Source organism: Mobula birostris, chromosome 25 (assembly GCF_030028105.1).
Source record: "Mobula birostris isolate sMobBir1 chromosome 25, sMobBir1.hap1, whole genome shotgun sequence".
NCBI lineage: Eukaryota > Metazoa > Chordata > Chondrichthyes > Myliobatiformes > Myliobatidae > Mobula > Mobula birostris.
The window spans coordinates 20,541,728-20,555,599 of NC_092394.1; the positions used below are offsets into that span (position 1 = coordinate 20,541,728).

The following is a 13,872-nucleotide window of genomic DNA, read 5'->3' on the forward strand; positions in this document are numbered from 1 at the left end:
ATCGGGGGGTGGGGGAAAGAGAAAGAGGTAGTGAAATATGACAGGCAGATTAAGCAAGGTAGGAGAGGGGAAGGGTGGAGCTGAGAGATATGATAAAAAGAGGCAGACAAAAATAAAAGAAAAAGATCAAGCCTGGGAGAGTGAAGGTGGACACTGTTGTTGGAAAGAAGTCTAGCTTACACAATTTTTCCTTGTAGAACACAACTACCATTTCAAGAATAATTCTTTCTATTGTAAATAAATCCTCCTTTTAATAAGGTTACCAACATGAGGTCTCCAGATAGTCTCACTATAGCTGTATCTTCTGTCTCTCACATTTCCAGCATATTCCTTCATGTATCTCTAAAACTTTATAGAACCATAGAAACTACAGCACAGAAACAGGCCCTTTGGCCCTTCTTGGCTGTGCCGAACCATTTTCTGCCTAGTCCCACTGACCTGCACACGGACCATATCCCTCCATACACCTCCCATCCATGTCTCTGTCCAATTTATTCTTAAATGTTAAAAAAGAACCCGCATTTACCACCTCGTCTGGCAGCTCATTCCGTACTCCCACCACTCTCTGCGTGAAGAAGCCCCCACTAATGTTCCCTTTAAACTTTTCCCCCCTCACCCTTAACCCATGTCCTCTGGTTTTTTTCTCCCCTTGCCTCAGTGGAAAAAGCCTGCTTGCATTCACTCTATCTATACCCATCATAATTTTATATACCTCTATCAAATCTCCCCTCATTCTTCTACGCTCCAGGGAATAAAGTCCTAACCTATTCAACCTTTCTCTGTAACTGAGTTTCTCAAGTCCCGGCAACATCCTTGTAAACCTTCTCTGCACTCTTTCAACCTTATTTATATCCTTCCTGTAATTTGGTGACCAAAACTGAACACAATACTCCAGATTCGGCCTCACCAATGCCTTATACAACCTCATCATAACATTCCAGCTCTTATACTCAATACTTCGATTAATAAAGGCCAATGTACCAAAAGCTCTCTTTATGACCCTATCTACCTGTGACGACACTTTTAGGGAATTTTGTATCTGTATTCCCAGATCCCTCTGTTCCACTGCACTCCTCAGTGCCTTACCATTAACCCTGTATGTTCTACCTTGGTTTGTCCTTCCAACGTGCAATACCTCACACTTGTCAGTATTAAACTCCATCTGCCATTTTTCAGCCCATTTTTCCAGCTGGTCCAAGTCCCTCTGTAGGCTCTGAAAACCTTCCTCACTGTCTACTACACCTCCAATCTTTGTATCATCAGCAAACTTGCTGATCCAATTTACCACATTATCATCCAGATCATTGATATAGATGACAAATAACAATGGACCCAGCACTGATCCCTGTGGCACACCACTAGTCACAGGCCTCCACTCAGAGAAGCAATTCTCTACCACCACTCTCTGGCTTCTTCCATCGAGCCAATGTCTAATCCAATTTACCACCTCTCCATGTATACCTAGCGACTGAATTTTCCTAACTAACCTCCCATGCGGGACCTTGTCAAAGGCCTTACTGAAGTCCATGTAGACAATATCCACTGCCTTCCCTTCATCCACTTTCCTGGTAACCTCCTCGGAAAAACTCCAACAGATTGGTCAAACATGACCTGGTCAAACAGCACAAAGCCATGTTGACTCTCCCTAATAAGCACCTGTCTATCCAAATGCTTGTAGATTCTGTCTCTTAGTACTCCCTCCAATAACTTACCTACTACTGACGTTAAACTCACCGGCCTATAATTTCCCGGATTACTTTTCGATCCTTTTTTAAACAACGGAACAACATGAGCCACTCTCCAATCCTCCGGCACTTCACCCGTAGACAGCGACGTTTTAAATATTTCTGCCAGGGCCCCCGCAATTTCAACACTAGTCTCCTTCAAGGTCCGAGGGAACACTCTGTCAGGTCCCGGGGATTTATCCACTTTAATTTTCCTCAAGACAGCAAGCACCTCCTCCTTTTCAATCTGTACAGTTTCCATGGTCTCACTACTTGATTTCCTCAATTCCATAGATTTCATGCCAGCTTCCTTAGTAAATACGGACGTAAAAAACCTATTTAAGATCTCCCCTGTTTCCTTTGGTTCCGCACAAAGCCGACCACTCTGATCTTCAAGAGGACCAATTTTATCCCTTACAATCCTTCTGCTCTTAATATACCTGTAAAAGCTCTTTGGATTATCCTTCACTTTGACTGCCAAGGCAACCTCATGTCTTCTTTTAGCCCTCCTGATTTCTTTCTTAAGTATTTTCTTGCACTTCTTATACTCCTCAAGCACCTGATTTACCCCCGTTTCCTATACATTTCATACAACTCCCTCTTCTTCTTTATCAGAGTTGCAATATCCCTTGAGAACCAAGGTTCCTTATTCCTATTCAATTTGCCTTTAATCCTGACAGGAACATATAAACTCTGCACTCTCAAAATTTCCCCTTTGAAGGCTTCCCACCTACCGATCACATCTTTGCCAGAGAACAACCTGCCCCAATCCATGCTTTTTAGATCCTTTCTCATTTCTTCAAATTTGGCCTTCTTCCAGTTAAGAACCTCAACCCTAGGACCAGATGTATCCTTGTCCATGATCAAGTTGAAACTAATGGTGTTATGATCACTGGAACCAAAGTGCTCCCCTACACAGACTTCTGTCACTTGCCCTAATTCGTTTCCTAACAGGAGATCCAATATTGCATCTCCTCTAGTTGGTCCCTCTATATATTGATTTAGAAAACTTTCCTGAACACATTTTACAAACTCTAAACCATCTAGACCCCTAACAGTATGGGAGTCCCAATCAATGTATGGAAAATTAAAATCCCCTACCACCACAACTTTGTTTCCTGCAGTTGCCTCCTATCCCTCTGCAGATTTGCTCTTCCAAGTCTCGTTGACTATTGGGTGGTCTGTAATATAATCCCACTAATGTGGCCGTACCTTTCCTGTTTCTCAGCTCCACCCATAAGGACTCAGTAGACAAGCCCTCTAATCTGTCCTGCCTGAGCACTGCTGTAATATTTTCCCTAACAAGCAATGCTACTCCCCTACCTTTGCCTCGATCACATCTGAAACATCGGAACCCTGGAATATTAAGCTGCCAGTCCTGCCCCTTCTGTAGCCAAGTTTCACTAATTGCTACAACATCATAATTCCCCTATTCATCTTACATGCTTCAAACATTGTCACCTGGATAACCTTATGTCTCCTTCCTATGGCCTCCTTTGTTTTCTCCAATCCACTTGCTCTGCAACTTAAAACAATAGTTAATACAAGAGATTCTGCAGGCGTTGGAAATCTTTGAGCAATGCACCAATGCTGGAGAAACTCAGCATCCTGATCAAGGGTCTCAGCCCAAAACATCAACTATTTTCCCTTTCAATGGATGCTACTTTTAGTTGCTGTGTTCCTTCAATATTTTGTGTGTTCAAACAATTGTTTCTTCCTTCATTTGAACCAAATAATTTAACTGAAACATTAACTGTTTCTCGATCCACACATTACTCTCCAACTTGCTGAATATTTCTAGCACCTTTTATTTCTGATTTCCAACATTTTCAGTTTTCTGATTTTCAATCACTTTTTTCTCTTTTGAAACTTTGAAAACACAGCAACATCAATGAGGTAAGTCATTATGAGCTAAAGGACATCCTTATAAAAACTGATTCCTTTAAATTTTGCTTAAGATTAAAAGTGCAAATTCCTCATAACATGCATTAAGACAGCACTAAATATTTTATATAGTTCAATACATAAAGCAGACAAAATTCCACTGTAGTTTAATATATTCAACTCTGACCTACAAGAGTGTACATCTACTGAAATTTTTATTTCATTCCATTCAACAACATATATTGGGGCCTCTTAACTATCAATGTACTACAACCTAAAGAAATAGGAATTATACCTGCAAATTTGTATCTTCTCTATTAAATTAATGTTGAACCCTTGAATCAATAAAGGAATGTTTTTAATCTTACTTAAACCCCAATTTTAATTATTAAAGCCAAATTTAAAAAGTATAAGTGAGCATTAAATTTTCAATGACTGATCAGATTTGAATATAGAACACCATTTGCGTTACCAAGATTAGTTTTACAGGAAGATACTAAACTTCAATAAAGTGACTTCTCCAATTAAGGTCATAAATGTAGGATCTTCAGAGCATGAATAGAGAAACAGGCTATCCAGTTTCTTGCCCTACCATTCAATAAAATCATGGCTGGTCTACTTCGGTGGCATTTCCTGCATTAGCTTCTTATTCCTTGAATATCAAAAACATTTCCCACTCAGCTACACACTACAGCCAATTTACAGCAACCAATTAACCACCCAGATTGTGATTCTACTCATTTCCTCAGCAATACAGCATTTATTCTATCATGCTCATCTTAATTCAATTCAATTAGTTAATGTTATCAATTGGCTCTACGCTTGTTAATTATAATTTCTAATCACTAATCTAGTTTCAAGATTGCTTTAATTAAAAGTACACAGTACACTTTAATTTACAGCTAACTGTTTGATGGAGAAAAGACCACAATCTCTCCAGCCAGATTATCTCAGATTTAATGACAGATCAACTCACTGAACCAAAATTAACAAGATATTTTTAATCTCACTCCAGTTTCTTTAAATATAAAGCTACACCCTAAATGTTACATCATCAAAATCCTTTGTCTACTAAAAATCCATAAATGTTGAACACCATACAATGTTAGAGCAGAACCCAGAGAAGCAGGGAGAGGCTAAATGCTACCAGACTGGTTAAATACAGGTGATCTCAGTTAATAGGTCAATACAGTAATACAGATACAAGATGCCTATAATAGGCCTAACAAAAGGTGTCATCTTTTCCTCAGCTTCCAAGCATCTTTCTCTTTTGCACATCCACTAATACCTACTTACTAATCCATTCCACCTACCTTTTTAACCTCATCTTTTCCAATAATCTAAGACATCATGTTTCTTGGTTTAGAAGTTAGAGGACAGTTCATTGCTCACAACAGGTGCTCTCTACATTGGAGAAAACAAATGTTTTTGGATAATCTATACTGTTGACGACTGACAATCATGACATCTAACTAATTAACAATAACCATTCAGCGTGGAATTTTAATAGCTTAATTACTAACTGGAGTTTCAAATCTAATTGTTATGGTAAAAATCTGTTTTCATGTCTGGAGAGTTTAGACAGAATTACTTCACTTTCTCCAGGTGTGAATAAATTGGGTTTATACTATGCAGATATGCTTAGAAAAATATTATAATTTTCTCAATGTTAACTTAGATTCATTAGAAACAGACCTTTCGGCCAGCTGTCAAGCACCTATATACAGCAATTTTAAACAAATTCCAATCTTCCCATGTTCCTATCTATATCACTACCACTCACCTACATGTAGGGCAATTTTAAAGTAGCCAGTTAACCTACCAACTGCATACTATTGGAATGCAGGAGGAAGCCCCAATACCTGGAAGAAACCAGTGTGGTCACCAAACGTGACCACACTGGTTTCCAAGCTACCAAACGTGACTTTGCTTTAACATTTAAATAGATTCTTAAAGCTTTTTTTTTTACTGAACTGGTGTAGAATAAGCTGCTACACATACTTCCCTACAATTAAACAAAAACTCATTAAATACAGCCAATTCAAGATTAAAATATTCAGCACTAAGCCAAGTCTCCTCACTTCCACTACCAGGAAACACAAGTACATCACTGCTGGAACTACCTCCAATTCCAAATATTATTTGCATAATACATCCTTCAACCAGTTAAACATCATCGAGAACTGCTTTGCTTTCAATATTCACTAACAGTTTGAAGTTGAGAATGGCTGCTTCTCCAAATTTCCTGCTCTAAGATTGCCCATACTACTATTCCTCATGCATGCACTTTGAAAGTGAATGCCCATTCAGTGAGGATGATGCCCATTACAGCCATTCAGGTGTTGGACATCTGCACTTAAAGAATTCTAAAATCATTACCTAAATATTTGAGACAAAGTTCACTCTCTCAGCATTTTGTGGGGGAAAAAAATCTAAATTTTTCAACTTGCATTTCTTGATACATTGCAAATGACAGCTTCATTTTATGGAAATCGCACTTCAGGCTATTTTCTAGGACCAATACAATGAAGAGCGTGGTGGTGGTGGTGGGGGGGGGGGGAGAGGGTGGGTTGGTCACTTGCACTTGGCCATGACATATTTGATGCATTCCAAATTTTCCTCAGCAATACAATTTCAAATACATGAACAAAGTGTTTCCAAACCGACTTTGTTTCCCCGTCTGTATTACACAGTTTCAAAGGGAGTACATTTTAACACTTCCCTTAAATCCTAGAAGTGAGAGCAGTTTTAATAACATCAGTTTAACTATAACTCACATGTAACAGTGTTGGAGACCAGGAGCTGTGTCGGAGATGTTTCACCATTGAAATATGTCGACCAAGACTTCGATGAACACTGCAACACTCGTCACAAACTAGCACTCCACGATTTATCGATGCCCAGCCAGGATCTGTAGAGATTACAATATGAAATTAGTGCATTCTACACAAAATAGGGAACATCACTTTGTAACATGATAAAAAATTAAATCCTTGCCTTACTGGTAAAAGTCATTTACAGGTACAGCTATAGCTGACACGTTGAATAGCAGTTCCGAAGATCATAACTATATATCTATCTATGTCCGACAGAGTGATCAGCAGCACTGGGGCTCCACAGGGGACTGTCTTGTCTCCCTTTCTCTTCACCATTTACACCTCGGACTTCAACTACTGCACAGAGTCTTGTCACCTTCAGAAGTTTTCGGATGACTCTGCCATAGTTGGATGCATCAGCAAGGGAGATGAGGCTGAGTACAGGGCTACGGTAGGAAACTTTGTCACATGGTGTGAGCAGAATTATCTGCAGCTTAATGTGAAAAAGACTAAGGAGCTGGTGGTAGACCTGAGGAGAGCTAAGGCACCGGTGACCCCTGTTTCCATCCAGGGGGTCAGTGTGGACATGGTGGAGGATTACAAATACCTGGGGATACGAATCGACAATAAACTGGACTGGTCTAAGAACACTGAGACTGTCTACAAGAAGGGTCAGAGCCGTCTCTATTTCCTGAGGAGCCTGAGGTCCTTTAACATCTGTCGGATGATGCTGCGAATGTTCTACGAGTCTGTGGTGGCCAGTGCTATCATGTTTGCTGTTGTGTGCTGGGGCAGCAGGCTGAGGGTAGCAGACACCAACAGAATCAACAAACTCATTCATAAGGCCAGTAACGTTGTGGGGGTGGAACTGGACTCTTTGACGGTGGTGTCTGAAAAGAGGATGCTGTCCAAGTTGCATGCCATCTTGGACAATGTCTCCCATCCACTACATAATGTACTGGGTGGGCACAGGAGTACATTCAGCCAGAGACTCATTCCTCCGAGATGCAGCACAGAGCGTCATAGGAAGTCATTCCTGCCTGTGGCCATCAAACTTTACAACTCCTCCCTTGGAGGGTCAGACACCCTGAGCCGATAGGCTGGTCCTGGACTTATTTCATAAGTTACTGGCATAATTTACATATTACTATTTAACTATTTATTACTATTTTTCTATTACTATTCTATTACTATTTATTATTTCCATGACTATTACTATTTACTAGTAGTAGTATTACTATTACTATTTCTATTACTATTTATTATTTATGGTGCAACTGTAATGAAAACCAATTTCCCCCGGGATCAATAAAGTATGACTATGACTATCTACTAGTGCCAACAGTTTGACGTCAACATAGGTTGAGACAAAGACAAAACAGTAACATTAAGCTTTAAGAATATAAAATCCATTCTGTATTTCATAGTACAATGTTCTTAACCAAATCTTCTAATCTACCATTAGCACTCATACAAAAGGTTTGCTACATGTTTTAATGGTTATATTTTTAATAGAAATGTTTATTACACAGGGGACATGTATTAGATTACTCTTAATTCCCTGCAGAAACATAGGTTAAATTAATAGGCTCTAATGACCACAGGACCGTAAGACAGAGGAGCAGAATTAGGCCACTCAACCCATCAAGTCTGCTCCACTATTCAATCATGGCTGATTGATTATCCCTCTCAACCCTATTCTCCTGCTTTCTCCCTATAATCTTTGACTCCCTGACAAACCAAGAACCTATCAAAATCTGCTTTAAATATCTCTAACTTGGCCTCCACAGCCATCCGTGGCAACGAATTCCACAAATTCACCAGCACTGGCTAAAGAAATTCCTTTTCATCTCCATTATAAATGGATGTCTTATTCCAAGGCTGTGCCCTGTAATGCTGGACTCACCCACTATAGGAACATCTTCTCCACATCCACTATCTAGGTCTTTCAATATCCAATAGGGTTCAATAAGTTTCCCCTCATTCTTCTAAACTCTAGCGAGTACAGGCCTAAAGCCATCAAACACTCCGTAAACGTTAGCCCTTTCATTCCCAGAATCATGCTAGTATCTCATCTCAACCCCCTCCCTCTAATGCCAGCACAAACTTCCTTTGCCTAAAACTACTCTCAATACTCCAAGTGACTGATGGCTTATAAAGTCTCAGCATCACATCCTTGTTCTTATATTCTAGTCCTCTTGAAATGAATATTAACCTTGCATTTTTCTTCCTTACCACTGATCTCAACCTGTCAGTTAGCCTTTTGGGAATCCTGCACAAGGACTTCAAAATCCTTCGCACCTCTGATTTTTTAATTTTCTCCCCATTTAGAAAATAGTCTATGCTTTTATTCCTTCTACCAAAGTGGATGGTCATATACTTCCCATCTTTGCCCACTCTCCCAAAACGTCCAGACTCCCTGCTTCCTTAACACTACCTGTCCCTCCAGTTATCTTTGTTTCATCTGCAAACTTGGCCACAAAGCCATCAATTCTGTCAATTCTGCCATCAAATCGTTAGCATATAACGTGAAAAGAAGCAGTCCCAATACTGACCCTTGCAAGACACCATTAGTCATTGACAGTCAACCAAAATTGGCCCCCTTTATTCCCACTCTGCCTCCTGCCAATAAATCTTCTATCCATGCTGGTATCCTTCTTATAATATCATAGGCTCTTATCTTGTTAAGCAGCCTCATGTGCACTACCTTCTGAAAATCCAAACAAAACATCCACTAACTTTCTTATTTCTATCCTGCCTGTGATTTCTTCAAAGAATTCCAACAGATTTGTCAGGAAAGATTCCCTTTAAGGGACAACTCAGCTACATTAAAATTTCAGTGCATCTTTATAGCTGCATAGAACACTAATCAGAGTAAAAAAAAAACAGTTTTAGGATGTAGTAAAGCAAGAACAAAACGTACATTCCTAAAATTTATCACAGCAGCAAAAAAAGCAGAACCTTATCTAGAACAGATGGTACCAGGGAAAGCTGAGACTTGCTTCAGGGCTCATGTGCAAATCAGAAGTGTTCTGTGACTTTAGCAGGCAATTCCATACATCTAAGATCCTTTAACTGCCTTGCCAGACCCTTTTAGGTGCTCACACTAAGTGCTGAGTAGAGTTGAAGGAAATCCAAATGGTGGTTAAAATAATATCCCTGTAACATCTCCCTTCACCAGTGTGAGTGATTAGCTTCAGGAAACCATCAAATGACATACTGCTCATTTTAAAAACCTATGCAGTCTGCACCATAGGTTTAATTCTCTTAGGTCAAGTTAACCAGGCATTCAGGAATAGCTTGTGAAGTATGTAGCTTCACTGGAAAAGTGAAAAGTGAGGAGCTCATCTCAAGACGTTCATGTAGATTATTGTCTCTTGAATATTTTGTACAGATTCTTCCCCATCAATCTTTTCCCTTTGCTGAAGATGGTATACATTAGGGTGGAATCGTGTATAAAAAGCAGATATGCAAAACAGGTCATGATGTATCAAAAACTAATCATATTTGAGAAAATATAACTGATGACAAAAGCCGATCTTCACCAACTTTGCTGAATAGTCAGAATCAATATTTATTAGCACTGACAAGTGTCATGAAATTAGTTGTTTTTGCAAAAGTACAATGCAAGACAAAAATTGCTATAAGCTACCAAAAAATAGTGCAAAAGAGGAATACAGGTGTCTCCCACTTTTCAAATGTTCGCTTTACGAAACCTCACTGTTATGAAAGACCTACATTAGTACCCTGTTTTCACTTTCAGAAGGTGTTTTCACTGTTACGAAGAAAGGCAGCGTGCGATAAAAAATCAGCGCGCGATAAGAGGCAGCGCGCGCCCCGAGCAGCCGCTCTGCCCCGGATTCAGAACGGCATTGCTTAAACACGTTGCATTGAGCAGCCATTAGCAAGATGAGTTCCAAGGTGTCGAAAAAGCCTGAAAGAGTAAGGGTGTTACACTTAGCGTAAAACTAGACATAATTAAGCGTTTCGATCATGGTGACCGAAGCAAGGACAAGTGAGTTTGGCTTGTGTGAGTTGACGAAGGTGATGTTGAAGAGGTTTTGGCATCCCGTGACCAAGAACTGATAGATGAACAGCTGATGCAATTGGAAGAAGAAAGGATAACAATCGAAACCAAATGCAGAAAGTGAAGCAACTGCGTGAGATTTTCGCTGCAATGATAAGGTACGACTTTAATTTTGAAAGGGTACGTAGGTTTAGGGGATATTTGCAGGATGGTTTGAGTGCTTACAAACAACTGTATGATAGAAAAATGCGCGAGGCTCAGCAGTCAAGCAGCCTTCCACATCAGCCACAGCAGACGACAAACCTCGACCTTCGACATCAAGGCGGGCAGACATAGGAGAAGATGAGCTGCCTGCCCTGATCGACGATGAGATGACACCCCCATGTCCCACCACCCCAACACCCAGGCCCCGGACAGATACTGTACCGATTCGCGAAGAACGCAGTGGTAACCGGGAGGCACACAGCACATCTTTAAGAAAAAAGCCGAAATAAACATGCTAATTAATTAGGTGGCGTTGCGTGCAGGCAATCGTTGTAGAGAAGTATTTCTACTTTATATAGGCTGTGTATTAATCATATCATTCCTGCTTTTACTATATGTTACTGTTATTTTAGGTTTTATGTGTTATTTGGCATGATTTGGTAGATTATTTTTGGGTCTGCAAACGCTCACAAAATTTTCCCATATAAATAAATGGTAATTGCTTCTTCACTTTACGACATTTCGGCTTATGGACCGTTTCATAGGAACACTCTACCTTTGGATGGCGAGGGAAACCTGTAATGAGGTGAACTGTTCAGTTATCTGATGGCAGAGGGGAAAGCAGCTGTTCTTGAATGTGGTCTTCAGGCTCCTGTAGTTCCTCCCCAGTAGCAGTAAAGAGAAGCAAACATATCTAGATGGTGAGTGTCCTCAACAATGAATGCAACTCTTTTGAGGTACTGCCTCTTCAAGATGTCCCTGATGGTGGGGAAGGTTGCGCCTGTGATGGAGGTGGCTGAATCACAACCCTCAGCATCCTCTTTCCAGATTGCATTGATTCAAACAGTCACAGTGCTCTCACTGTGCATCTGTAGAAAATTCCAAGAGACTGTTGTGACATACTTAAACTCCTAAATGAGGTAGAACTACTGGTGTTCCATCTTCATGAGTGCATCAATATATTGGGCTCATGATAGGTCCTCAGATGTTGAACCCCAGGATGAAAATCTACTTGTACTTTTCAGCATTAAGGATTCCATTGATTCTGACCAGATTCACCAACTCCATTTGCAGAAATGCAGCCCTAAACCCACAGAGAACTTCTGCCATGCTTCATTCTTGGCTGCATACACACATCTATGTAGCATTCTTCAGCTCTTCTATGGACAAACTGCCTCCTGTTTGAGCCAGAAATTTCAAATTTTGACTCATCAGACCAGAGCACTTGCTGCCATCGTTCAACACCCCAGTAGGGATGTTTTTGTGTCTAGGTGAGCGTCTTGGCTTTGCTTCCTTTTCAGAGGAATGGCTTTTTGACAACGACCCTTCCATGAAAACCACTCCTGATAAGATCTCTCCGGGCTGTGAGGGGAATACTTGGATCCAGTGGTTTCTGAGAGTTCAGAGCTGATAGCAATGCTAGACTTCTCCAGATTTAGAAGGGACTTTATCTCTCGTCTGCTGCAATCACATTTTGTGGCCCTCAACTTGTGCTTCTAGTTCTCAACCTTGCCTGCTTCTTTGTGCGTCTTCAAAAGAGCTTCTGCGGCACATCTTGAAACTCCTGTCTGCTGTGAAATTTCTGCTTCGGAGAGATCTTACTGATGCAGGATGACCATCTTGTGTCTTGTTGCTATGCTCACTCTTGCCATGGTATATGAATTGATTATTTAAAGGTTAAACTGCCACATCTGCCACACCCTCACCTTTTAATTTGGTTACCCTTCACCTAGTTTGATACTTTCTACACCCGTTTCTGTTAATCAGTTTAGTTCATTCAACTCACTGTCATTGATCTTGTTTGTTACCTTTGTTTAATCATGTACTAGACTATATTACCGACAAAGTAATCAAGCTTTTATTTGAAAAGTAGTCTATTACTTAACTTCCTTTAATACAATATAAATATTTCTCAATAACATTTAATTTTTTGGAGAATGAATATTTGGAAATCCAAAATTTACTCTTTTCTACTGCCACACTAAGACAGAAGACAAAAAGTAAACAGTTAAACAAAATTTATTCAAAAAATCTAGGGTGGCTCAGACTTTTGCACAGTATAGTATATACAGTACATAGTGTCACTATGTACTACTGTACATAAAGATGACCCCACCATGATAAAGTAGTGGTGGTGGGGGTGTAGGGGTTGATCAGCCTTATTGGTTGAGGAAAGTAACTGTTTAAGCCTGATGGTTCTGCTGTGGATGCCACGTAGCCTCCTTCCTTATACAAGTGGGATAAACAATCCAGGAAGGTGGTGGGTGGGAACTAGCTTTTTCCCAGCACCTTTCTATACATACATGTCTTTGATGGTGATGCGTTGGGCAATTTTCATTACCTGTTATAGAGCTGTAAACCCGTTTTAAAACTGCTTTGGAATAATGTGCACCTCCTGAACAATGGGTAGAAAGGAACAGGAAGAAAAAAAAATTCTGAATGATTAGCCCTAAATAGGACGCAAATTAAATCTTACTATCTACATTTCCAAAATCACACTTGCATATTGATATTGGACAATTTTACAATAACAATCTATGATTTTTATACCTTACCATAAATGATCCTCCATTTCTTACCTATGGTGAAATTACCTCCTTTCAAAAGGTGGACCCAAGAGAAATGTATAAAGCTCTTGTTTTAAATATAAAATCTCATGCAGGTATCACATTCACATCTTCAGGTTTTCAGTTGCACTGAGAGCTATAGACCTCAGATGCAATTTCAATCTCAATTAAAATTGAACTGCAATTTCAATTATTTGCCACATGAGGGCTTCACACATTGAAGAAATTCAGAGATCGGAAGCTCTCTGAACACGTGTTCCATTTATGCAATTGCTGGACATGCTCTGAAAAATAAATCTCCTGATTTTTAACAGCAATTCAATGGCTCATATTCTTCAATCCATAGAAATCTCATATCTGAACTATTTATACTGAGAACACCAATGTAAACTATGCTTTTACCAAATTACCCTTGGGTCTGGGGAAAGTGAGAGCTGGACCTGCAGATACAAGTTCAAATGAGAAATAGCCCCCTGAATCCTACTTCATAGATGAACTAGCATGCCTAGTGAAGTAAAATGCATGAATTTAATTCACATTAACAGACTAGAAATTTATAATAGCCCTTTCCTGTAACTAATAACTCATTCACCATTTTGGATAGTAGGAATCGCAAATTCACTTTTAACATCAGACTTGGGCTATCTCAT

At 39.8% G+C, this 13,872-nt stretch overlaps 1 protein-coding gene across 11 annotated transcripts in view; it reads right to left on the reverse strand.

Annotated features, from left to right (window-relative positions):
* The window catches only part of git1 (G protein-coupled receptor kinase interacting ArfGAP 1), a 228,873-nt gene that overhangs the window by 114,254 nt on the left and 100,747 nt on the right, over positions 1–13,872 (reverse strand). For all 11 annotated transcript variants that reach the window (XM_072243748.1, XM_072243744.1, XM_072243746.1 and 8 more), the window contains exon 2: positions 6,386–6,519. In XM_072243748.1, the coding sequence (XP_072099849.1) occupies positions 6,386–6,519 (134 nt within the window). The remainder of the gene's footprint in view (positions 1–6,385; positions 6,520–13,872) is intronic.